The sequence below is a fragment of the Astyanax mexicanus genome, chromosome 12, assembly GCF_023375975.1.
Source record: "Astyanax mexicanus isolate ESR-SI-001 chromosome 12, AstMex3_surface, whole genome shotgun sequence".
Classification (NCBI taxonomy): domain Eukaryota; kingdom Metazoa; phylum Chordata; class Actinopteri; order Characiformes; family Acestrorhamphidae; genus Astyanax; species Astyanax mexicanus.
In genome coordinates, this window is record NC_064419.1 from 43,165,844 (window position 1) to 43,192,546 (window position 26,703).

At 37.5% G+C, this 26,703-nt stretch overlaps 1 protein-coding gene across 1 annotated transcript; it reads left to right on the forward strand.

Annotated features, from left to right (window-relative positions):
* The first annotated feature begins 214 nt into the window (after positions 1-214).
* rap1aa (RAP1A, member of RAS oncogene family a) lies at positions 215-23,628 on the forward strand. Its single transcript, XM_022670262.2, has 8 exons — positions 215-401; positions 17,759-17,846; positions 18,475-18,543; positions 18,691-18,747; positions 19,430-19,570; positions 19,933-20,076; positions 20,931-21,062; positions 22,323-23,628. Exons 2-7 carry the CDS (start codon positions 17,790-17,792, stop codon positions 21,018-21,020), a joined length of 558 nt encoding a protein of 185 aa, XP_022525983.1. The 5' UTR covers positions 215-401; positions 17,759-17,789; the 3' UTR covers positions 21,021-21,062; positions 22,323-23,628.
* Positions 23,629-26,703: the final 3,075 nt, after the last annotated feature.

A 26,703-nucleotide genomic window follows, 5' to 3' on the forward strand; every position in this document is an offset into this window, starting at 1 on the left:
TGTAATTTCATAAAGACACATATGGCCCCACCCATTTGATGGAATAGTTTTGAAACCAGTACTTTTACACTTTTACTTGAGTAAAAAGCTTGACTTGATACTTTAACTTATACAGAAGTATATTAACTAATGAATGTAAATATTTTGGATACCTTTGAATATTTCACCTTTTTTATCTCTACTTTAACTGTAATACATGGTGTTTGTACCCTGTTGGCCCCATCCTCCGCTGTGCTGTGCTGGGTGGGGGAGCTGAGGCCCGGCGTGTCTGAGCCATTGCCCTTTTAAGGCCGCTGGTGGGAAGCAGGAGAATGACGTCTGCAGCCGGAGCAGCCCCAGCAGCAGCGAGCCAGGAGCGGCTCTCAGCGCCAGTGGAGGAGCGGCGGGGAGGACGAGACACGGTGAGTAGCTACCGCGGCCAACTTCACCAGCTCACTCTCAGCGAACAGGACCAGGCTAGGGGGAAGTCCGGCTAGGGACAGGCTTTTAGAGTCGAGTATGGATCGGAATTGGACAATCTATTGTGGATTTTGATCTAAAAAGCTGGAGAAATGCACTGAAATAGTCTGAAATTCACTGAAATACACAGGAAGGGAGCTGGCTAGCTAGCTTAGCTAGCCTAGCCTACCATAGTCTTGCATTGAAACACTGTAATTTTGGGCTAGCGAGCTAAGCTAAACCTCAGAACTGGGTTGAGCTGTCAAAAAGTTTAAATCCACCCCGGGATTTCGTTCCAACCGTCTAAACTGCGATGTGCCGCTGAGCTGCAGCGGCGCTGACCGGGCGCGTAGAACAAAATCCCGGAGTGGATTTCTACTAAAGCTACTTTTCTAGATCTGGATTCTTCACTGTAAGAGATGGAGCTGTTGAGATATGGCGGCGCCAGATTAGCTAGTTAGCTTAGCTTAGGTAGATTCTTTAACTACATTTTAAGCTGCAACTTTCTTTTAAAGGCTTTCTGGCGTTATTATTTATTAAAGTTTAACTCTGTATGTTCCAAACAGTCACGGAGTTTACATAAAATACAACTAAGTTTGTTAAAAGTTGAGTTTGGAAGCTAACTAGTTAGCTAAGCTTAGGGTGTATTTAGCTGGCTAGGCTAAGCTAACTGGCTAGCTTTGGGTAGGTAGCTAACAAGCTAACATATATTAGCTAAAGCTGATGTTTATCTAAATAAAGATTAGCTAACTAGGTTTAAAATTAGCTTAATATCAAGTTGCGGTTTATGTTGAAGGATTTTTTTAAATGTTAATTAATAAGTCTACCTGACTAATGTAGTTAGCTACTTTGTTACTACTAAGTAGTTTTAGCTACAGTTTTAAGTTTAAGTAGAGCTGTAGAAGGTAAAATAAGTAAAGTCGTTCTTTTAGAACTCAGAGCCCAGACCCATTTCTGAACATTGATACCAATTCAATTCAATTCAAAATGGAAAGAGAAGTTCAAAGAGAAGCTCATTCATGTTTTTTTTTTTACTTATTGTGATAAAGAGTACCTAACTGTAAATATTGTAAGGTTAAAATACTGATGTACCTGATGTAAACAACTTTTTTAACCTATATTTTCTAAAAATCAGGTCAAAACTAAACATAGCACAAAAAGTAAGAAGGTAAAATTGTGTTTATTAGATTATTCATGGTAGATTTTTTGTCATAACAAAGATTCTTGGCAATAAATATTATACTACTGGAAAGCCTGTTAACATCCCTTTTTAAATTGAGCCGCATTTGTAAGGAATATGCATTATCTGTGAGATGAGCAGCAGAGCTAAATATGTGGATTGCACTCATTAACAATTTGCCACATTCTTTCTGCCAATGCCAAACAGCTTGATTGATTATTCAGCTAATTTAGTAGGATGGCATTAACACAGATTAATCAGACACTGATGTCTATTAAAATGATCGTAAACATTACACGTACAGTAGCAGTCAAAAGTCTGGACACACACCATTTCATTTAATATTTTCTTATCTAAGGAGATCTATTGCTCTTTTTTTACAATAGATAAATGCATCATGTTTAGCATAATCGGTTTGCCAACATGTGCAATGTCACCAATTATTTACTGTTTATTTGCTGTTTATTTACTGTGAGCCTGTTGGCAATAACATTGGGCAATGCTTAACATAAGACATACATATAGTGGAATTATGCTTCCTATAATCTTATTTTTTCTACATTTTATATAAATATATGTTTGTTTTAATATTATTCTTTGTTTCTTCTTTATTTTTTTTATATTTTCTAAATTTTAAATTCAATAATAAAGACATCAAAACTATGAAAGTGCATGCAAGTGCGTGTAGTAAACAAAAACTGGTAAACAAGCAAGAATATGTTTTATACTTAAGATTTTTCAAACTAGCACCTTTTGCTTTGATGCCAACTTTTGGCTTTATGACGTAGAACCTGTTGACACCAGGTCTAATACCAGGCATGGGTTAGTAGAAGGGTTTAAAGCCCCCAGTACTGAACTCTGGAGCAGTGGAACTGTGTACTCTGGATTAATGGAGCTCCATCCAGTACTAGGATGAGTTGAGTTTGGGATGAGGTTGGTTGATGACATCCTGACCTTACTAATGCTTTTGATGCTGAATGCAATCAAATCCACACAACAATTATTTTTTCCGAAATTTAGTAGAAATTGTTTCCTGCACAGTAGAGACAGTTATTCCAGCAAAAGCAGGATAAACTCTGCGCACACAGTGATTGGAGTTGGGTGATTTGTATCTGTCTGTATTGACACCAGCATTTCTAAGTGTGTGAAATGTCACTTCAGCCTGATAATATAATGTAGTTTTAGTTAAATTGTAGAAACAACTTCAGGTCCTAGATATTAGTTTTCTAACTTAATATGCTAATTTAATCTGGGAACCTAGTTTCAGAAGTGTTCTGTTCTGTGTTCGGCGTTGGTTTGGCTGTGTGTAGAGCTGAATGTGTGTTTGGTGGACTGTATCTGGATGGTGGAGTATGAAACCTGGAACCCGCTCCGGCTCTTAGCAACTGCTGGCAGTGGCATTCCGCACTGTTTACTGGTTACACAAGCAGCCGAGCAGATGATCCTGACACACGGCCGCTCATTCACAAATTCCCCTTCACTCACATCCGTCAGATACCAGGCTAACCTTACAGCCCTGTCACTCACTACATATCCATGGCTTAATGGAACTGGGTTTTAGGCATGTAACAATTACCTTTTTTTTTTTTGGATAATATATTGTACCAGAAATAATTGTAATAAACTTAGCCTGTCAAAAAAAATACCATTTATCATCTTCATCATTCAGTATATTTACATGTCTTCAGTAATTTCTGCTGACCTATCTATTACCATTACCATCATTCAGCCCACGTGTGAACTTGAGGTGTTTTCATCATGGTTTGTGTGTTTCGTTACATTGTATATACAGTGCTTTATCTGGTTAGTTTTGGTTTCACCCTGCAGTTTAGTGAGCGGACTAAAGAACATCCTGTCAGCTATGTGGGCGGAGTCTCTCTGTACTTTATATTAATTGGCTCTGTGCACAAGATGGCGCCACCTAACTTCCGGGTAGTGAGTGGTAGGTATACTAGTTTCCGGTTGGAGTTGTTGTGGGGAGAACTGCCGGCAGGAGTACAGAGTGAAAGCGACCATGAGTGTTTTTAAAGTTAAGGAGAAACGAAAAACACAAAACAAAAAAAACTGACTGTGTTATTTTTATAATTAAAGGATCCTCTATAAAAATTTGGAGACACTGGGAAACATACCAAACTGTTATATTTTAATAATAAAATAAAATAAATTAAATTCAACAACAATACTATTTCATGCCTTTATTTCCAATAACGAAGGCAATGGGCCAGTTTTTCTTTTATAAAATTCATTACTGTTGGTCACATGAAAAGTTTAAGGCATATTTACAAGCTTATTCAATAAAAATAAATAAATTGACCCATAAGAATCCAGAGCCAGTTTTGAATACAAAAAAAAAATACAAAATTGATTCAGGTAAAACAAACGTTGTTTACATATTATTGGGATAATGAGGGAACACAAATATTTTACGGTTTGAATACTAATGTAATATAAATGCATATTAAACATTAACAAACAATTTTAGAGAACTTCTGGGTTAATCACACACTGAACTGTTTGAAACTAAGGATATACAATAGTAAACAACTATATATCTCCCGATGCCAGTATAACTTACAGAGGGTCTAGACACAGGGTAGAACTTATCTATCTCTCTCTCTATCTATATCTATATATACATAATTATTTATAAATAATATATATATATAATAATATATATATATATATATATATATATATAATATAAATATAAAATATATATATACAAAATATAAATATAAAATATATATATATAATATATTATAAATAATGGGTTCTGGGTTAATCACACACTGAACTGTTTGAAACTTAGGATATACAATAGTAAACAACTATATATATATCCCGATGCCAGTATACATTATACATATTTATAACTTACAGAGGGTCTAGACACAGGGAATAACTTAAAAATAGATAAAAAATAATATTTATATATATTCTCTCTTACTCCTGGGCGCTGTACATCATTTATAGTTATTTTTGGTAAGTCCTGGAGAGATCGCGTGTAGAAAGCCATACTGTCTGCTGACCGGCGCTGAAAAGCGGAAATGACTCCGCCTACCAGTCGTAGACCGGAAACAGGCAGCGTCGTCTCATGCAACTAGCGAATTGGTTTAGGTAGTGTTAGTTTTGTTAGAGTTCAGTAAGTTGTTATGCCAAGTGTTGTGCATTGTATTGTATAGCATTTTTTTGCCACTGATATAATAATAATAATAATAATAATAATACAATGGCAATTTAAAATTACTGAGTAAGTATTTTCAACTATTTCTAGTCATATTTTAATGTTAGCTCCAGCATGCTTCAGTTAAAACGTGAAAATCTATTTAACCCCCTCATTATCGCCAGAATTGATTTCATTTATCAGCCTACCTGTCAATAATCCTAAATTGCCAGCGAATGACCTTTAAATATTTCCCTGGTGGTTTCTTGCTAGTACACACACCAGTCAGCCATAACATTAATACCTCCTGCCTTGTATTGAGTGAGTCCCCCTTGTACCACTACAACAGATCTAAACATTCAGGACTTTTGTGGTGTTTGTTGTTTGGTCCTGTAAGTGGAAAGATGGGGTCTGCATCTATCGGATCTATGCGAAGCTGGTTTTCTGTCCACCATATTTTTGTACATTTTAAGCTGAATGGAAAAGCCAGAAACGTAAAAGAAAAACCAAAGTACATCTACAGCCAAACATTCTGGAATACCTGCACTTGTATACGTTTTGGGTTGATACTAGGTTCTCTTTTGGCATGTCTGTATATATGTTTAGGTGTATGTAGGCTTATATAAGTAATTGTCATTATCATATTCTATGACTATTGTAAAAGGGTTTATATATTGATTTATAAACATGTATTTGCACAATATTACCTTTAGATAAGACATTATAATACCCTTTTGAGTGTTGGCCCTCAGGACTTACAAACTGCTTTTTCTTATTAATAAATACATTTTTCGATACTTACATTTCTGTCATATGGTAATTTTACAGCGTGTCTATTAGTGCTGGACGATATGGCCAAAATTCATATGACGATATATTCCTTAATTTCGGTCGATACGATATAATTTCGATATCGATATAAATACTTAGAAGGCCACAGAAAACTGCGAAGAATCCCTGCAATGGAAATATGTACCTACTACTGTCTGAAAATTTTATTTAAGTCTTTGAAACCTCCTTTCAAGAAAACAGTATAATACTTAAGAAATAAAAAATAGTCAAGATAAATCAATGCTCAATTTTATTTGCATATAGCAAAATAAAAACATGACATCCCTGTCAAACATAAGCCTATATAACTATTACCAATAAAAATAACTTTAAATTAGGACAGAAGCAGAGCTTCTTATTCTTTTGTAAACAAATTTAACAGATCAAAACAAAAGTGTTTCAACTAGGATAAAGAATAAAAGAAGCCTTTATACACATAAAAGCAACAAGATTTTCCCATCAAATAAACAAACCTATAGGCTTTATCAACTATAAATAACTTCGTTACAATATAAGCTACAAAAGTGCTTCAGCCAAAATACAACTCTTTATAAACATAAAAGGAACATGATATCCCCGTCAAATAAACAAACCTAAAGGATTCATAAACTTTAAATAACTTAAATAACTTACAACATACGCTATAAAAGTGCTTCAGCCAGTATAAGGAAAATATTGTATGTAGTGGAACTGATTGAGGTGGTTGAACAGATTAGATGTTTTAACGTTACCGCTGCTAACCTGCTCCACTCTCCGGCACAATTTGCAGCAAACTGAAGTTTAGCAGACCTTCGAGAGTTGAACCAAATCCTCACCACTGAATTAGACCTCCCTCCTTCAATTGATCACTTGTGGAAGCGGCAGGGGCATTCATTTTGCATCAAAAATGTCCCGTGCTGGGAGCCAAGAGGGCCCGCGGCTGACCGAGAGGACCCGCGACTGACCGCTGACCGAGCGGACCCGTGGGTGGACCGAGCGGACCCGTGGGCGGACCGAGCGGACCAGAGGCTGACCGAGCGGACCCGTGGGCGGACCGAGCGGACCCGAGGCTAGGCTAGGCTCGACTTGGTTCCGCTCCGTTCCACTCCAGCGCGGAACATTTCAGATGCAAACCGAGCCTACCTTAGCCTTGGATCCGCTCGTCCCGGCTCCGTTTGGCTCCAGCGCGAGGCATTTTAGATGCGTAGCGGACCCGAGCCTAGCCTAGCCTAGCCAAATCTAGCCTAGCCTAGCCTATCTGGCTACGTGCCTATGTGATTACATCATCACGCACAGAGATAGTCCAGCTACGGAGGCTGATTGTGTTCAGCTGTGCGGCGAGCTGACGCCAGTAAAACCCCTGTCCGTGACAGATTCTGTAAATAATACATATCGATATACCACAAAAATGATATCACCGTTATTGAAACATTTCTTATCGCGATAAATACCGATATCGAATTATTGTCCAGGCCTAGTGTCTATATGTGTACATATTTTTCATTACTTTTCAGTGTATAAAAAATATATAGATAGATAGATAGATATTTATATTACTCAGCCCTAATAAACAGTAATTAATTTTCTTGTTTTGTTTATAAGCTGCCATTCAGCATTGTTGTAGGAATAGGACAAACTTTTGACTTTGCGATATGTTGTATTGTTTTCGTATGAAAAACATTTATATCGATATATGGTGTCAAATAATATTATTATTATTATTATTATTTTTTTTTTTATTGAAATATATGCTATCGTGTTATCATTATTTTCGTATGCAACGTCTCATGATATCGTACCGTGACACATCCTGTGATTCTCACCCTTACTCAGAGCACAAATTAGTTGGATTAGTAATGGAAAAAGGTTATGTTTAAATCCAGGACAGTGCATGCTTCCTTCAGGCCAGTTGATTGATGTTTTGGGGAAAATATTCTGGATCTGGAAACATTTGGGTGTGTTGGCTGGGAGTTTAGAGACTGAGTGAGACGTGTGTGTATAAGACAGACAGAAGGTGAAAGAGTAGGAGAACTCCAAAACTGAAAAATGCTGACTTCAGGCCCTGTGATTTCTTTACTTCCCTTTTAAGATAAAACTCCAGTTTCAGTCGTTTTCTTCATTTCAGTTTGCATTAACCGGCCTTTGCTGCTTTAGTCACAGATGATTCCCTGGACAGATGGAGAGTTGAGCGGATCTTTTAAGTTACCTTTGATCCAGTTGTATCCTTGAGCACGGCGGAATTTAAAATGCAGTCAAGGCTAGACTACAAACAAAGTGCAGCAAAGGAAACGCCTCAGAACGTTGTGATGCCTCCGTCAGCGATGATCAAAGCATGTTGTTTTTAGATCTGCTGTGGTCTCACACACCCAGATTTGTCATTCTAATGTAGATATAACTTGGATTTGAATTGGTTAAGTTCGATCAAATATTCTAGTACTTTCATTTTCCTGTTGCATTGTCACATTTGGTAATTGTGATTCACCATTCAACAGATTCTCTGGTCATGTCCGTTTTTGTATCCTCGATTTATAGTAATGCTTGAAGTTTGAGAACCCCTTTTCAATAATTCTGAATAAAATTGACAACATGCGACTATAGTATTTACAGCACTCAGCATAAATGTGTACACCCCAACAGAAGTCAGAAAACCTTTATTTTCCTTTCAAAATTAATTTTTAAGAGATTTGTTTAGAGTTGGTATACTGCAAAATGGGGCCAAACGATACTTCCAATGACAACTGTTTCCAACCCCCCTACTTGTTTGTAAATTTAAAGAAAGATGGATCCAATATAATGACCGAAAACACACTGTCAAAACTGCGTAGGAGTTTATAAGGGGCAAGAAGTAGGAGGTTCTACACTAGCCTAGTTAATTTCCACGTTTAAACCCTATAGGCCATGCATTTCACCTGCTAATGAGGAGACTGAAGGGCGTAACTCCCTAAAACTAACCAAAGTAAAAACTGAAAGTCTGTGGTGAGCCTTTGGTGAAAGCCTGAAAAAGCATATCAAAGGAAGAATGCAAAAGTTCAATGATGTCAGCGAGTCACAGACCTGATGCACTTATTGCAAGCAAACTATTTCCAACTAAATATTAAAGTCTTATCTGTAAAGTTAATCTGTTCCAATACCTATGCTCCCAAGAAGAATGGATGAGTTCGGACAAGGGGTGCTATCATCTCATTTGGACCAAAAAGATCTTCTTTGGTCTTATCTGTCCACAAAGCATTGTTCCATTAATATTCCCAGTGGAAGAAGGGCCTCAAAATCTCTGTTGTTTGTGCCAAGTAGGGGTGTGCCATATCGTATCGTACGTGATAATATCGCCAAAAAGTTTGAATACCGTGAACGATATTATACCCTGAAATATTGTGCCATATCACCCACCCCTAATTATCACATCAGAGTACTACTTTTTATAGTTTTTAGCAAAAGAAAAAATCACACTGTTCTAATTTCCCATTATATATCTACTAGAGACTATATCTGCCCAGTATCATTTATTTTACTTTAATCCTGGATATATGGAGATATATTTGGAGTGCATTACTAGCATCATGACATTCTGTATTGACTTCTGTTACAAAACTGATAATCTTTTTTTCTTTTCTCAATTAGCCATATTGCATGCAATAATAAAATTCTAAATAATTTTTCTAATTCAGTGTTTTGTCATATCGCCAAAAGTATCGTTATCGTGAAAATACCATGAAATATCATGATATTATTTTAGAGCCATATCGCCCACCCCTAGTGCCAAGATTCACTTCCACAAACTTGTTGTGAAGATCAGACTTTAATAGCCCCATCTTCTTCTTTAAATTAAATAGACCCCACCCACTCACACCTGACTGTCATACCATTTATTGAAAACACCTGATTCTAATTTGTATGCATCATTTGTTTGATTTGTCACGGAGTTCCAGACATGCAGAGAAAGAGCAGATGACTGCAGTGTATACTTATCTTTATGTCTGAGCTGAAGGCTGTGTCTTCTGGCTTTTCGTGTGAAATGTGAATTTTTGGAGTGAACGCAGGCCTGAAACAGTGATCTCTTGTTCTGGTTCTTCAGTCGTTACCCATACAGGAATGTGTATGTAGGTAGTAAGAGGTCTGCAGTGGCCTCATACAGATTTGTATGTGTAATACTGCCCATGAAGGGGTGTGATGTGAGGGTGTGGGCCAGGCCTGTGCTGTAGATGGTAAAATTATTGCTGTAAACATTAACAGAAACAATTAATTTGTATTAATTAATTTAATTTAATGTACTTTTTTTACAGAGCCTGTTGAAATATTATCAGATTTGTTTAGCAATGTAAACATGGCGTCACTACTGTTGAGTTCCTAAGATATATACATTTTTATTTATGCTGAAATATGGATTTAATCTCCTAACGAATAAATACTCTCTCACACACACACACTTGTTGATAGGGGTGGGAATCTTTTACTATCTCACGATTCGATTCGATTCCGATTTTGGGGGCCACGATTCGATTCAAAATCGATTTTTGATTCAAAACGATTTGATTTATAAAAATGTTTGCTTCTGGATTATGAATCTTATTGAAAAAAAGCCTCCATAATATACACTGGTCCTGGAGCAGGTAATGTGTTACAAAAACAATAAAATGTGCAGAAATGTGGGTCCTCAGTGACAGAGGAATCACTGGGATATCACAATGACGTTTGTCAATGAACAATAAATAAATAATAAATAACACTGCGTTATTACCAGGCTACTAGCGGTGGTGTGTAGGTGACCCTGCTGGGCTGATGTGATGATAGCAGTGGAGCGCTAAAGTTCAGGAGCAGCTGCTGATTAACTAGTTAACTTTAGGCCGTTGTATTTCTTCAGAAAGGGAGCAGGAGGCGGAGAAATTAATTAATATTGTCCATTCCTTAATTCCTCTGTGATGGGGAGCTAAAATTAGCTCTGATTAGCTTTTATTTTATTTTTCTGTTTCGCCTTAAATGCTGCAGCCCGCTGCCACCTGTTGCATTATTTAAGGTGGAACTGGAAAGTTAGCTAGTTAGCTAGCTAACAGTTACTGAAACGAACTACTAGCGATCGTTTTTATGCTTGTTATGAAGCATTCTGCAATAAAACATTGAAACTACACATTAATCTAAGGTAATATAGTGCTTGTTCTGCCATCTTACCGGTGATTCTCATACACCTACGCTCTGTGTGGGTCTGGAAGATCTCTGTTTGAACAAGCTTTCTCCACCTCCCACTTGCCGCTTTGGGCAGTGGGACGCGGAGCGAAAAACGCATCCTGCCACTGCAGTGTGAACGTACTGTGAAGGATAGGGCCAAGGGAAGAAATTGGATTGGACCTTAGAATCGATTTTGGGACATTTTAAATCGATTCTGAATCGTAGTAAATGAGAATCAAGATTCTTACGTGAATCGATTTTTTGGCACACCTCTACTTGTTGATTTTGTGAAGCATAAGTTTGCCATGTTTTCTCACCTTCCTGTTTAATTTCCTGTTATCTCTTTAAGTAGTGTTCAACAGTAGAAGTAGTTTTAATGTTTGAGCTGGTTGATCTGTGCTGTGGTAACTGTGGTTAATTTCCTCCGAGAAGGATGTGAGATGCTAACGCTCTCCCTGTAAATGTTATTTGTCAGATTGAGATAATTTAAAGAAGACATTATGCAAAACGCCCTTTTTGTGTGCTTTTGTATTTCCACTTGGGTTTCAACTGACCCTGTATATACTCCAAGGGCAAAAAAAATGTTGAAAGAATTTAGTGTCTGGAATCATATGCTATGAGCCATTTGAATGGGTCCCTTATTGTGACGTTAGAATAAGGAAACCTCACTCGTCAGTAGATCAGTTGAAGAAATGTCAATTTGGTCAAAAACCTCAAACAGTACACTTCTGAATTAGCCAGCAGACTTTGTCTGAGTGAGGGATCTTTAGCAGGTCAAGATGGGTCTGTGACAAGTCAGCAGATAAGGGAAATGTAATTTTAAATACTGAGGTTTGTGTTTCTATCACAGTTAAGCATGAACCATTTAGCACAAGCTAACAATAATGTGTGGTAAACTCTCAGCATAGCTGTGGCGTGGAGAGCAACAACTTAATTGCATAAAAGTGACCAAGCTCTTAAACGGCTCATTCTGAAAGGGACTGAAACTGGCAAGGATAGAGCTGATGAGATCTCTTTATGTGAGAGTCATTTTGTGCAAATAACTTCCCGAACTTGTGTAAAAAGGGGTATAATATGTTAATAAAAATCTTTAATAAAAAAATCATCCAAACTTCTCTGAGATTATGCAATTTACAAATATTTACTGTAGAAATATAGTATTGTACGCAATAATATCGCCAACATTTTTGAATATCGTGAACGATATTATACCCTGAAATATCGAGCCATATCACCCATCCCTAATCACATCAGGGTACTACTTTTTTGGTGTTTTTAACAAAAGAAAAATTCATATTGGTCTTCATTTCATTATGTATCTACTAGAGACAAATTATATCTGTTCTGTATCATTTATTTCATGAAACATCATGACATTCTGAATCACAAATCTGATTAAGATTCTTGTATTTTTTTAAATATCTAAGCTAGGGGTCTGCCATATCATATGCAGTAATTATATTTTATTATCATTTTGTTGCAGAAGTGAATTCTTAAAATATATCTCTTTTAAATTGAGTGTTTTATCATATCGCCAAAAGTATCATTATGCCCTGAAATAATGTGATACACTTCACAAAAAAAATGCAAGGAAAAGTACAGAATATTGTTGATTAATTTGAATAATATTAACACTAGTTAAGATGTTAAAGGTTTTAAGAATTAAGTTGATCAGTGTTGATTGCCTCTACTCTTTTCTTGTTTCAGTGGAAACACTCTCTATGCAGACTCTGAACAGCTGAAGTAGGGAGTTGTCATTTGCTGTGTGTGTGTGTGTGTATGTGTGTGTGTTTGGGCAGGACGTTTGAGTTTCGGTGCACACTCAGGCTGTTGTGCAGGGTGTTGTCAGGAGACAGGAGTTTGAACAGGTGATCACAATAGAGTCTGAGTGGCTGAAAGGATCTAATATCAATTCTTTATAATTATATATGATTTAAAACCATAGAGTACAGGATCTGTTGTGAAATACCATTTCACTGTGGCATTCTGCCTCCCTGCTAGAATGCGAATCCCTTTGAGTGCAAGTGCATCCCAAAGTAGAATAAGTGTAACAGATACCCCTCATATTCCTTTTATTTCTGTTTAAAAATGAGGGTTAATCTACAGTAACAGTAGATACAGGATCCCCAGCATTATATGTTGTACCCTTACTGCTGTGACTCACCTGCACGCCAAGAGGAGACCGATTTTGGCACGACACCAGATATTTTTCTTCTTCTGTTGTTTAATTGGTAATGATAGACTGGGCCAACTTCTTGTTATTGGTATGACAGTACAAACAATCAAAAAACAAAAAAAGTGCAAACAATCCGGACCATGATTCAGTAGATGTTTGGGCATGATATTAACATGGTGGTTACTGACATTAATTTTTACATTAATTTTTACAGTTTGTTGCAGTTTTTGTGTGGATCTGTCAGGTCAGAATTGTGGTGCAGATAAATCCATGACTAGATATTTAAGTGAATTTATTTATTTATTTTTATTATTTTATAGTCAAGTATTCATTAATATGTGGAATAAAGTATATTCATACATCATATAAGAAGTCACTTGATTGTGATAGTTTACTTAAGAAGCATAACCACATAAAAGGTCTCTGATATTGTTCATGCACACAATGAAAGTCATCCTTTACTCTCCTGCCAGTTTAGTCTGAAGCAGTGTTGAGTATGTAAGCATTTAAACTGTATGTGTGCATCTGTGAGACGGAGATAAAGCAGTGTAACAAAGTCGTTTGCAGCAGCTTCAGCCTTTTATCAGTGAACGTGAGTTTACCGAACAGTGCGTTACTGCTCGCCGTCAGACGCAGGCTTATCTCAACAGCTGCCTTTAATAGAGAACAGCTGCTAGTATACATCCACACAGAGCTGCTAGTTAGCCTGTTAGCACTTAGCCTCTTAGCATTGGCTGCTGAGGAAGCATGGAGTGGAACTGTGGGTGGACCCAGTGCGGTGTGGTACTTGATGCTGTAATAATTAGTGGGGATTAATTTAGTGTCTGTTTCTTAAGCTTTAGGCTAACTCGATCTTTTTCCCTCCGTTTTGTATCTTGGACTTCAGTAGAGTGATGCAGCTGCTGAGAACAGCCACTGTAATGAGACTTAAGTATAAATTATTCTATATTTTCACTTTCTTTATTCAAACCCTGAGAAAAATAAATTTTGCCCCGTTTTCGGCTCCAAATATTTTTGGTTGCCAAATATATTCGGTGCATCCCTAGTAAATAAAAACCAATGTAATTGATTTGTTGGCTTATTACTCGTTTTACTGCTTGTTATACTCCACAGGATATTTATCATGTCATATTCTGCTTTGTGTCTCAACTAGACTTGCAGTGGCATATTTAGATTGGTAATAAAATTGGTGGTAAGATAACCATGTATATATGCTTGTATGCATGTGTATATATACTGGTATTGGAGGTGAAAATGGAACCAAGCTAAGAATCATCACACCAATTTTATTACTATTTGCAGAAAAACTCTTAGGATAGACCATTTTGGAAACAAATCTAATACTTTGTTAAAATCCCCATGAGCAGTTTTTACATTACTGTAGTTTGACCTCAATCAGCTCTTCTATATGTACAGAGATAGTCTGCATATCTGACCCAGATTTGTGCTAATATAGTGCTTGTTTGTTTGTTTGTGGGTGAAACAGAACAATGCTTACTTCGTGCCATTCTCTCACTGCCCTCCTCTGTTGGGCGTGTATTAGCAATGCTAATGAGGTTTGTTTGTGTGAGAGACAGTGAGAGTTGTTGGTGCTGCCAAGCAGTACACAAGAAGAGTAGTGTTCAGTGTCTACTCGCTGCTGTGCGTGATTATACGTCTGCGTTTATATGTCCACGACTATGGGTTGCTCAGCAGTTTAATCAACATAGGCGGGAATGTGTGGGTGGGAACATGAGGCTCAGGGGACCAATCACAGCTGCTGCTGTCCACGTCCCCTAATTACACTATATTGCCAAAAGTATCCTGTGCTGTCTTGCATTGTGTTTGGTGATGTGAGGCTTGGATGAAGCCGCTCGGCCATGGAAACTCTACATTCCATGAGTCTCTTTTTTTGCACTCTACTGTTCTTGATCTAATCTGAAGCTACATGGAGTTTGGAGGTGTGTAGTGATGAACTAATCTGAAGCTACATGAAGTTTGGAGGTGTGTAGTGATGAACTAATCTGAAGCTACATGAAGTTTGGAGGTGTGTAGTGATGAACTAATCTGAAGCTACATGAAGTTTGGAGGTGTGTAGTGATGATCTCTGAAGCTACATGAAGTTTGGAGGTGTGTAGTGATAAACTCTGAAGCTACATGAAGTTTGGAGGTGTGTAGTGATTGGTGTAGTGATTCTGCAGAAAGTTGGTGAACTCTGTGCACTATGCTCTTCAGCATCCTCTGGCCCTGCTGTTATTTTACGCTGTCAGAGCACAAAGTCGCTGTCGTTTCGAGTCTCTTCCACTGTGTTATGATATCACTGACAGTTGGCTGTGGAATATTTAGTAGTGAGTAGTAAAATTTCATGATTGGACTTGTTGCACAGGTGCTCCATCCTATCTTGGTAGGATGCTAGAGTTCCTCAAAGTGCCCCCAAATATATATATTGCCATCTACAAACATTAGTGAAGTAATGGGTACTTCACTAATGTTTGTAGATGGCAATATATATATTTGGTTTTATAGATGCAATATAGTGGACATTGCTGGGGAGGTGTATGTAAGGCTACACAGAATTATAACTCGGTCTTTACTCCAGTAAATGCAGAGTTATTGTATGAGCTAATTGCAAGGTGGAAGATCCAGATTTCCCTGAATGCCTCCAGCCAGCACCCCCATTACATATGTAATATTTTATCTTTTTTTTTTTTTTTTTAAATAAATAACCAAGTATAATATTTTAGTCTCATTGGTTTAACTAGGTTACCTCAAATTTATTTAGTGCTTTTGGGACATTTGTTCACCTAGGTTAACTGGGATCTTCTTTTAAGGCTTGTGTAAAAATCTGCTGATGTTTTAGGTCAAATTTATGCAGAAGTATAGAAAATTCTATTGAGTTCACTAACTTTTAAGCACCACTGTATACTTCTTGCCGTCCAGCTTTTAGTTAGTTGCTTTAGTCACTGTCCCTTACCTTCATTAAGAGAGAGTGTGGATGTACTGGAACGTGAGGGCTGCTGTGGAATGATTTGAGGGTGCAAGAGAGCCAGAGAGAGTGAACTGTCCTTATATGGCTCTCTCTGAGGGAGATGGAGGAGTGCGGGTGAGTGAGAGCGAGGCAGGCAGAGGGAGAGTAAGCGAGAGAGTGGTTGTATGTTTATCACTTCTTTCCTCTGTTTTTTTTTGTGTTATCATGTTGCTTGGGAATCTACTGTAAAAGCCAAAAAATTGGTGGAGTGTGTTGGAGGAGTACTAATTCAAGCCTAACCCAGGCATATGTAACCTGTGTGTAGCCTGGAGCAGTAAAGGGAAGAGAACTACATGTTGCTGATAAACTGATGTGCTGTTTTGTCATTAGAGAGTTTCCATCTATTAAGTTTTTGTGGATATTGAAATGCGAAAATTTTAAAAGCAGCTCCATGTTATTGCAAGATTTGTATACTATAACAAGGTGGAACCAGTAGAAATGCAGAATCTAAATTTGATCTAAAATAAATGGCTCTGCACTTCTTTCTTAGAACCGTCTGGTATGTTTGCACTCCCAGATGTTTGGAGGACTTCATCAGGTGGCATGAGGTTTTTAGCCCTCATTGTTAATATATTACCGCAGGTTCATTCACAATATAACTGCAGTGGATGGAAATGTGGCCTTTTGTTTTTTCTGTCAATGTTGTAATTGCACATGATGTTTTAATGGAAACCTGACTGTTGAGAAACATGTGTGGTGGTGAATTTCTGGGATTATGAGAGAAAATGTACAGTAAAGAAGCTTAAGTTGCAGCCAAGCAAATGAACCTTCATCTAAAGCTTTGCCAGAACCTGCAGGTTTGTTTGACAGCTCTGCAGAGAAAGAAAGCCAGCAGTAGAGAGAGCGAGAGCTGGAGCTGAAGTTGAAACAGAATTCATAACCTCAGTGACAACCACAGCCCTGACTGAAACCTTAAATTCTGCTATATTTACCTCTGCCCTAAAATCTGGTCTGCTCATTTTTCTACACAGTCAAACCCCTTAGACCTACATTTGAATATTAAGATTGGGGTTTCACACTCTGGTGAATGCTCTGTTCCTGCCGATTGATTGATTTCTACTGATCAAGCTTCGCTGAAATAAGTGATTTGATTAAAAGTGTAGGTAACACTTTACTTGGATGGTCCATTTTATGGCCGTGTTGATGCTCAACTAACCTTCAACTAAATGTCTTAAATGGAACTCAATCCTATGTTGAATGCAAGTTATTTAAAATAAAACCTGACCCTAACTTTAACCATTAATCAACCCTAAAATCTAATCATACACCTAACCCTAACCTTATCCAACCCTAAAATCTAACCCTACACCTAACCCTAACCTTATCCAACCCTAAAATCTAACCCTAACCTTAACCCTTAATCAACCCTAAAATCTAACCCTACACCTAACCCTAACCTTAACCCTTAATCAAACCTAAAATCTAACCCTAACCTTAACCATTAATCAACCTTAAAATCTAACCACCTAACCTTAACCGTAACCGTTAATCAACCCTAAAATCTAACCCTACACCTAACCTTAACCATTAATCAACCCTAAAATCTAACCCTAACCTTAACCTCAAATTTAAATCTAACCATAAAACCAGATTAGAGTTTGGGAGTTGGCTGTAGGGTTACATTTAATAGAAAATCATTTACTTTCATCTTTCAGTTCAGTTGCATTTAATGGATATGCAGTTGAATGTTAGTTGAATGTCAGTTGAGCATCAGTGAGGCCATCAAATTGACCATCCAAGTAAAATGTTATCAAAGTGTATGTGTGAAAATGGCAGTAGTATAAATAAATTGACATTATTCTTCTGTTTTTCTGTTGTTAACAGGCTGTAGAGGCGACCACACAGACACCCCAGCATGCGTGAATATAAGCTTGTGGTCTTAGGCTCAGGAGGTGTAGGAAAATCTGCACTGGTAAGAACTAATTAAAAGCATTAATTTAAATCATTGGTTTTTCAAACCAATTCTGTAGGAGCTGCTGCATGAGACCATTGACTGCAAATAAGACTGGAAACTGCATCTCTGTTAACTTCCATTGTAAATTTTCCATTGTAAATTTTATATCCAAATTCCAGTGACTTATTAACCTTAACTAAAAGTTAATTGCTAATTTATTTAAAAGTGTTTAATTGAATTGTTATGCTATATTACGCCTGTTATGCCTGTGCTGGCCAGCATCACAATGGGAGTGATATGGGGAGAGAGCGCCTGTCAATGTCTTGTTAGGCAATGTTATTTAGAATTTTAAATTCCTGTTATCAAGTACACTCTTGCATGCAGCTTATGTTGGGTTACAAAAATGTTGACTATTTTACTGAGGCTTTTTGGGCCAGTTTAAGGACTGCTGCACTAAATCATACCATTAAACATGCTCTCTGATTCAAACTGGAGGAGCATTAACACATACTGTATATGAACTGCAAGATTTGCTATCTTCACACATTTGAATAGTTCCTGCACATCTGAATTTTGAAATTGATCACATCCTTCCTGTGACTTAGATCTAGTGCATAATTATGATCATCTCTTTTTGTCTCTCCAGACAGTCCAGTTTGTTCAGGGTATATTTGTGGAAAAGTATGACCCCACAATAGAAGACTCATATAGAAAGGTAAATAAACACTTCTTTTATTTGTAACTTTGCCAGAGTGAATGAAATTCTTTTTTGGGATCAATTAATCACTCTCCCATCTCTCCTTTTCTCTCTTATCTCCCTCTCTCTATTTCTTGTCTCTTATCTCTCTTTCTCTCTCTCTAGCAAGTAGAAGTTGACGGGCAACAATGCATGCTAGAAATCCTCGACACAGCAGGCACAGTAAGTAAACACTACCAATTTCACCATTATTTTAATATTATATGCACTTATTTGTGGGTATTAAAAAATGTAAAAAACATTCTGCTTTTGTTGGAGTAGCTGTCTCTACATTGTCTGATCTAAGGCTTTTAACTAGATTTTGTAGCATTTCTGTAAGGATTTGATTTTAATCAGCAATATATGTCTAATATCTTTAGTGAGGTGCAGATGACGGATGATCGTCACCCCACCTCAGTATATCGCAAGATAATTCTCTGATATTTCACAGCATCTGTGTTACTAAAGAGGATAAAAACTCCTAAATAAGAAAATATCACAAATTATGGATTTATCGGTCCAGTTTTGACACCATGCATTGATAATGTATAACAAACGAAAACAGTACAATATATGGCAGTATTGATATTTTGTCCTACCCCTATCATCCCCAAACTCATCCCAAAATTATTGGATGGAGCTTCATCATTCCAGAGAACACAGTTTCACTGCTCCACAGCTCAATACTTGGAGATTTTATACTCTTTTCCCCCTGACTATAGGCATAGTGCCAATAACTTCATGTTTGCTTTTATGTTTGCTTGCATGTGTGTGCATTCATTACTTTCATTATACATTCATTCTCGGCTAGAATTTGATTCATATCTTAAATCTTTGTGGTGTTTTGTGTCTGTGTGTGCTTTAGGAGCAGTTCACGGCGATGAGGGACCTGTATATGAAGAATGGGCAGGGCTTTGCTCTGGTCTACTCCATTACAGCACAGTCCACGTTTAACGACCTGCAGGACCTGAGAGAACAGATCTTACGGGTTAAAGACACAGAGGATGTGAGTATCCCTTTTAACACCAATTCTAAACTTGATCTTCCTACTAATGGTATGTTTGGGTACACATTTTCCAACTTGTCCCAAATCGCCCATGTCAGTTGGGTTTTAGTCAGGGGTTGGTGGAAAACGAACACTTTTTTTTATGCTTACTATGTAATTCCATATGTGTTCCTTAATTGTCTTCAGGTATTTGTATTTATATTTTATTTATATAAATTATATATTCATTTATATATATATATATATATATTTTTTTTTTTTCCATAGAACCCTGTCTATCCATATGACAGTCTGAATTTAGCATTTTGTTCTTAACTCCTGTTTGTGAATAAAAAGGCCATAAGTCTGTGCTTGTTTTGTAGGTGCCAATGATTCTGGTGGGGAATAAGTGTGATCTGGAGGACGAGAGGGTGGTAGGGAAGGAGCAGGGGCAGAATCTTGCTCGCCAGTGGAATAACTGTGCCTTTCTAGAATCCTCTGCCAAATCAAAGATCAATGTCAACGAGGTGAGTGAGCACTTGTTATCCGTTTAAGAGTCGTTTCAGTGATTAACAAGGCTGTGTTCATACTGCCATCCCAAATCCCAATGATTGGCATAAATAAATTGTAGCCAGATTGATTTTTGATATTCTCTACAGTAGGGGTGGGCGATATGGCCCTAAAATAATATCACGATATTTCATGGTATTATCGCGATAACGATACTCTTGGCGATATGTGGCGAAAAATAAAAAGTATACTACTGCAACAAAACAAAACTTACATTTTATTATTGTATACGATACGATACAGCACACCCCTAAATGAGATATATAAAAATTACAAGAATTTTAGCAGATTTGTAACAGAAGTCAATGATCCCGAATGTCATGATACTAATAATAATAATGCACACCAAATATCTCCATATACCCAGGATTAAAGTAAAATAAGTGATACTGGACAAATATAATCTGTCTCTAGTAGATATTTAATAGGAAATGAGAACAGAAAAAGTAATATACTGATGTGATAATTAGGGGTGAGTGTTATGGCACGATATTTCAGGGTATAATATCGTTCACGATATTCAAAAATGTTGGTGATATTATCGTGTACGATATGATATGGCACACCCCTACTCTACAGCTAGAAACCACATGAAATAATTTTTTTTACCATTTAAGAAGGTGATGTGACATCTGATCTGATCACTTGCAGATAACAGTGTAGACAACCACCTCAACACATCTTTACCTGCAGTCTGAACACAGCCTAACACATTAAAAACCTGGCACAAAATTAGGCTTAATTTGCTACTGTAAAGCTATAGCCAGCTCTCGGTACTGTTTAAAGCTGTATTTGTGTCTTTCTCTCTTAGATCTTCTATGACTTGGTCAGACAGATAAATAGAAAAACACCGGTGGAAAAAAAGAAAGCCAAGAAGAGGTCTAACTGCACACTTCTCTAAAACCACGCGCACACACGCACCCCAGCAGCAGCTCTGAGCCAGGTAATTATCACACCGAATGCACTGATGACAAATATATTTATAGCTTGACTGCTGCTCTAGAACATATAAGCACACCTGTAGTTGGTTTCTGTGGTCTGGATCAGTTGAAGAGTTTGGTTTGGTTTCACACACACATAAAAAAAAAAACGCACCAAAATGTGCACCAATAAACCACACGAGCACATTGCACATTGTATCCACTGATTGGTCAGAGCTGTCTGGCGCAGGAGCAAGATAGTTAATATAGCGAGAAGGGGGCGCCGAGTGGTCCAGCGGTCTAATGCGCTGCCACTATGAGCGGGAAGTCGCCGGTTCGAACCCCCGCTCATGCAGCTTTGCCATCAGCTGCCGGTGCTCAGAGGGAGCAAAATTGGCTCTGCTCCCTCTGGGGTGGGTAGATGGCGCTCTCTCCCCATCACACTTAAGGTGGCGCTGGGCGGCACGGGGCGTCTGTGAGCGGATGAATCGGAACCTAGACGCTGTGCTTTCCTCCGAGCGCGGTGTGATGCTGCTCAGGCAATGATTCATCCGCAGCAGCTCGAAAAAAGGGGTGATTGACTTCACACGTGTCGGAGGAGGCGTGTGCTCGTCTGCATCCTCCAAGGGTCACGTGCGTCACCGGTTATGGGGACGCACAAAGGGGTGGGACAATTGGATATCCAAATTGGGAGAAAATGGGGAAAAATCTGAAATAAAATGATAATAAAAAAAATATATATATATATAGCGAGAAGATTCTGTGTTCCAAAGCTGATTTAACACAGGAAGCTTAATCATTTCCTCTGTGCACATAATGAACAGAGTCGTTCATTATGTGCTTGCAAGTAATGAAAGCAGCCCACACCACATGTGTAAACGGCATCAGGCAGAGACAGCATTTGTTTATAGCTGTGGTAATTAGTGTTTTTTGGCTAATATATCTGCAGTGTAGCTTAAATAAAAGGACTATATTTAATAGCTGGGTCATATTGAGACGAGATCACAGTCTCACAACAAGCGAACCGCTCTAAAATTAATGAGGTTGTTTTGATCTAAACCAAAGTGTGATTACTGTTTTCACACCTGCTCAATTGAACTGCACTAAGGGTACAAATAAACCAGAGTATGTTTAACCAGACCAAATAGTGCTGGTGTAAAAATGCCCTTAGAATACCAGAATAATTTTGCAAGCAAGACTAGGTTTTGCCACAGGCTAGATGTGGCTCATGCATGAAAATTGAATGTGTATTTCTGTTAATTTTGTTTTTTTTTTTCTTCTAGAATGCTGAAATGAAGACCTGTTGCCCTACTGGCCAGCATTCCAGCCCCATTCAACAGTTATTGGACTCAGTGTCGGCAAAGGCAGAAACAAGGACTAAGGCCTGTTCCTTAGTTTACTGACGGAGTGAACAAGGGAGAGAGAAGTCTGACTTCTTCCAGCTCTCCATTTCTGCTTTTCCTTCCCAGACTATCCCAACTTTTCTCCTCCCACCTCCTTTTTATCCTCGTTACCCTCCTGTTTCCTCCTCTCTCCTCTACAGAAAGGATTCGTATCGAGCGCTTACAGGTTTTTGCAGATGCCATTTTTTTTAAAGGACTATAGTAACAGGAATATGGCGTTTTGGTTTGGGGGTAGTGAAGCATTGTAATGTACTGTTCATTAATACCTTCAACAAGCATGGGCACATTTATTAAAAATCTATAACAAATAATAAAAAAAAAACCCAAAAGCCAATCATGTTAATATTTCAGCCCTCCCCCTAACCCCGCCCTTTCCTCATGACCATGTCTCTCCATGACTCTAACCTGCACTTCAGAAATAAATCTGGGTCCATACGAGTCTCCACCCCCTCTGCTTCTTCCCCCCTTCATCAGGACCAGCTCCTCAGATAACGTTTTTTGCCTGAGTGACCTTTGTTTTATATTTGAAGTCTCAAAGCTTTCATATTTCGCATAATATATTCTAATTCCATTTTTTGCATAGGGAAGCTTTGGAAAAAATGGTTCTTTTATTTGAGAGATGGGGACGAATAACACACATGGGTTTCTGTGTCTCTCATGCTGAAAAAAATTAATTGTACTAAAACCAAGTCTAATATTTCTTCATGTGTTCTGTCACTCAAAGTGGTAATAATTTTCCAACTTTTATGAATGATTGATTAAATTTTAGTACATTTTCATTAATTTCTTGGTCTTCTGTATTTTGTTGTAGCCTTCGGATGCTTGAATAAGGATGGTTAAAATAACCGTAAATAATCCGTTTTGTGCCTGTCTCGGAGAAGAATGAAATCAGACCTGTACCATGGCGTTGACTTCTCCATCTAATAACAAATAATCAATAATCAGTTCATTATACTGCACTGTCTAGAACCAAATGACATACGAAGTAAAGAAATCATTACAAACTTATTTTATTTAATTTTATTTCCTTCTCCTTTATGATTCTCTCCATGGTTGTGAAGTTCATGGTGATGCTCGGTGTCTCTGGCCAGCTTTTGGTTTTATTTTAATAATTTTTTGTCTTAATCTTATTTCTTGATTTCTTTTTTTTTTCTCCATTGATTTAAATAAATGTATTTCATATTGATTTGGCTGCTTCTCATAAATGTCAGTCTCCCATTTGTAGGTTTTATTAATAACAATAATGTAACTTTATTGGGCTTTATATCATAGCTGGTTCATGTAATAGGTTTCACACTGGCTTCAGAGGTCTATGCAGTCTTGGGAAGAAGTTTGGCCAGTGGAAGTGAACATCTCAACTGGAGAGTACTCCAGTACCCTAAAGTTCACAAACTTTTGCATAAGACTATATGTTGAATTTTGTATCATGATGATATGTAGGTTTATTTGCAATATATTTTATTGCACACCCTAAGAGTCAGCTGTTCAGCAGTGTGATGCATCATAATGCACACATGCACTGTTCTTTTTATTAGAGCATGGATCATACACATTTGTCCACTAGAAGGCAGCAAATCCCCATTCTTATGAAGCGTCACGGTCAGTAAAATCCCACCAGCATCTTCTAAAGAAGCTGGGGTCTAATTCAAAAAGCAATATTTTTCAGTTGCAGGTAGAAATAAAGTAAAAAAAAAATCTAAATAAAGCAAAAATGCATTCTAATTTTAATGTGTTTCTTAGTACCGACAAAGTGTCTTGTAATCTTTTATAATGGGTTCTCTATGATTTTTTTATGTATTTTGTCTTGTTTATTACCGTTTTGGTGGAAGCAAAAAAGTTTGACAATTTTACTAAAGCTTAAGACTTTAGCCTTTTAAGTAATTTGACATTTTTGGTGAAAAATAAGTTTTTTTTTTTTTTGTTTTTAAGGGAATATACAGTCATATGAAAAAGTTTGGGCACTCCTATTAATCTTAATCATTTTTAGTTCTAAATATTTGGGTGTTTGCAACAGTCTTTTCAGTTTGATATATCTAATAACTGATGGAGACAGTAATATTTAAGGGTTGAAATGAGGTTTATTGCACTAACAGAAAATGTGCAATATGCATTAAACCAAAATTTGACCGGTGCAAAAGTATGGGCACCCTTATCATTTTATTGATTTGAATACTCCTAACTACTTTTTACTGACTTACTGAAGCACAAAATTGGTTTAATAACCTCATTGAGCTTTGAACTTCATAGCCAGGTGTATCCAATCATGAGAAAAGGTATTTAAGGTGGCCAATTGCAAGTTGTTCTCGTATTTGAATCTACTCTGAAGAGTGGCATCATGGGCTCATCAAAACAACTCTCAAATGATCTAAAAACAAAGATTGTTCAACATAGTTGTTCAGGGGAAGGATACAAAAAGTTGTCTCAGAGATTTAACCTGTCAGTTTCCACTGTGAGGAACATAGTAAGGAAATGGAAGACCACAGGGACAGTTCTGGTTAAGCCCAGAAGTGGCAGGCCAAGAAAAATATCAGAAAGGCAGAGAAGAAGAATGGTGAGAACAGTCAAGGACAATCCACAGACCACCTCCAAAGAGCTGCAGCATCATCTTGCTGCAGATGGTGTCACTGTGCATCGGTCAACAATACAGTGCACTTTGCACAAGGAGAAGCTGTATGAGAGAGTGATGGGAAAGAAGCCATTTCTGCAAGCATATGACTGTATATTGTCCACTGAGGGGCAGCAAATTCTTATTCTAAATGAAAGGTCCTATTTAGTATAAGCCCACCACCACTTTCTAAACAGCTGGAATCTAGTTCACATAAGTCTTTTTTTAGTAGCAAATTTAATCGAAGCCACAATAATAAAAAAGTCCAATACATTTTAAATAAGGCATTTAGCTTATATAATACAAGTTATAGTTCAAAAAATAGGCGATCAAAGATATTAAAATATATTTTACCTAATAGTTATTTTAAAAAGAAATGTATTAATAATATTCAATAATATTTGACTTTTGTGAGCACCGTTGGATGTAGAGATTTCCCTAGTTCTGGTTTGAGGGAAACAGGAGTTTACTTGATCTTTATCTGTGTTCTTGCTTTAGGAGGGTTTTTGAAGAGCTTTTTAAAGGCAGCACGCTTTGATGAACAGCTCTTTTCCTCTGTGTGCATGATGAACCTTGATTATGCTGCTGATTGCCCTGCTCATCCTCTGATTTTAATCTCACTATCAGTGACAGATTGTGCTTTCATTTGTAACAGTATTTATGTTACTGGTCTGTTGGACATTTTGTCCCCTGTTTGGTGGCCTACAAACTCAGTTAAACCATTAAACTGTAGTCCAAGAGTCACCCATATCAGTCTTAATATAAAATCCTGATGGCCCCTGACTACTACTTCTCTGATGGCCCGGGCATTTTCCAAGATAACAATGTCAGGATTCATGGGGCTGGAATTGTGAAAGAGTTCAGGGTTCAGGGAGCATGAGATCATCATTTTCACACATGGATTGAGAGAGAGAGAGTTCACCACAGAGTCCAGATCTTAACCTCATTGAGAATCTTTGGGATGTGCTGGATGGAGAAGAGCTGCTTTGTGCAGCGGTTGGTCAGACTCTACCGTCATCAATGCTGCTGCAAAAATTAATCCAGCAACACTGGATTGAAAGAAATCTTGTGACGTTGAAGAAGCTTATTGAAACAATACCACAGTGAGTGATCTTTTTTGTTTGCTAGAGACTCTTTTTTATAGCTAACTATATATAGCAAAATCAGGCCAACTAATCAACAGTGCATCAGAAGATATCTAGAGATGGATGTGTGAAAAACATTAGACTAAAGCTGAGTGGTGCACAGTGAACATCACTGGTTGTGAGAACTGGGTCAAAACAGTCCACTGTCTGGCCGTTGACACTGGCAGCATGGGAACTGTCCTCAAATATGAATCTCTGCATAAAAATAAACATTAGACAGACTTCCTCCGGCAGAACACACTGCATGCATAGCATAGCCGTCCAATAAAAAACAAGTTTCTCAATTTTTGTGGATTTTTAGTTTACTACATTTTTGAACGGTAAAACTGTTCCTTACACTGTTATCAAACTTTCTTGGACCAATACAAGACCTCCAAAATGACCTGGAATAAACTCTTTTCAAATTGATTTCCATTGAAAGTTACAGAAGTTTTTATCTTTCTACTGTAAAGTTGCTGTTTTGGAGATGCATGTTTTGGATCATTGGATAGTGATGATATACAGTATACAG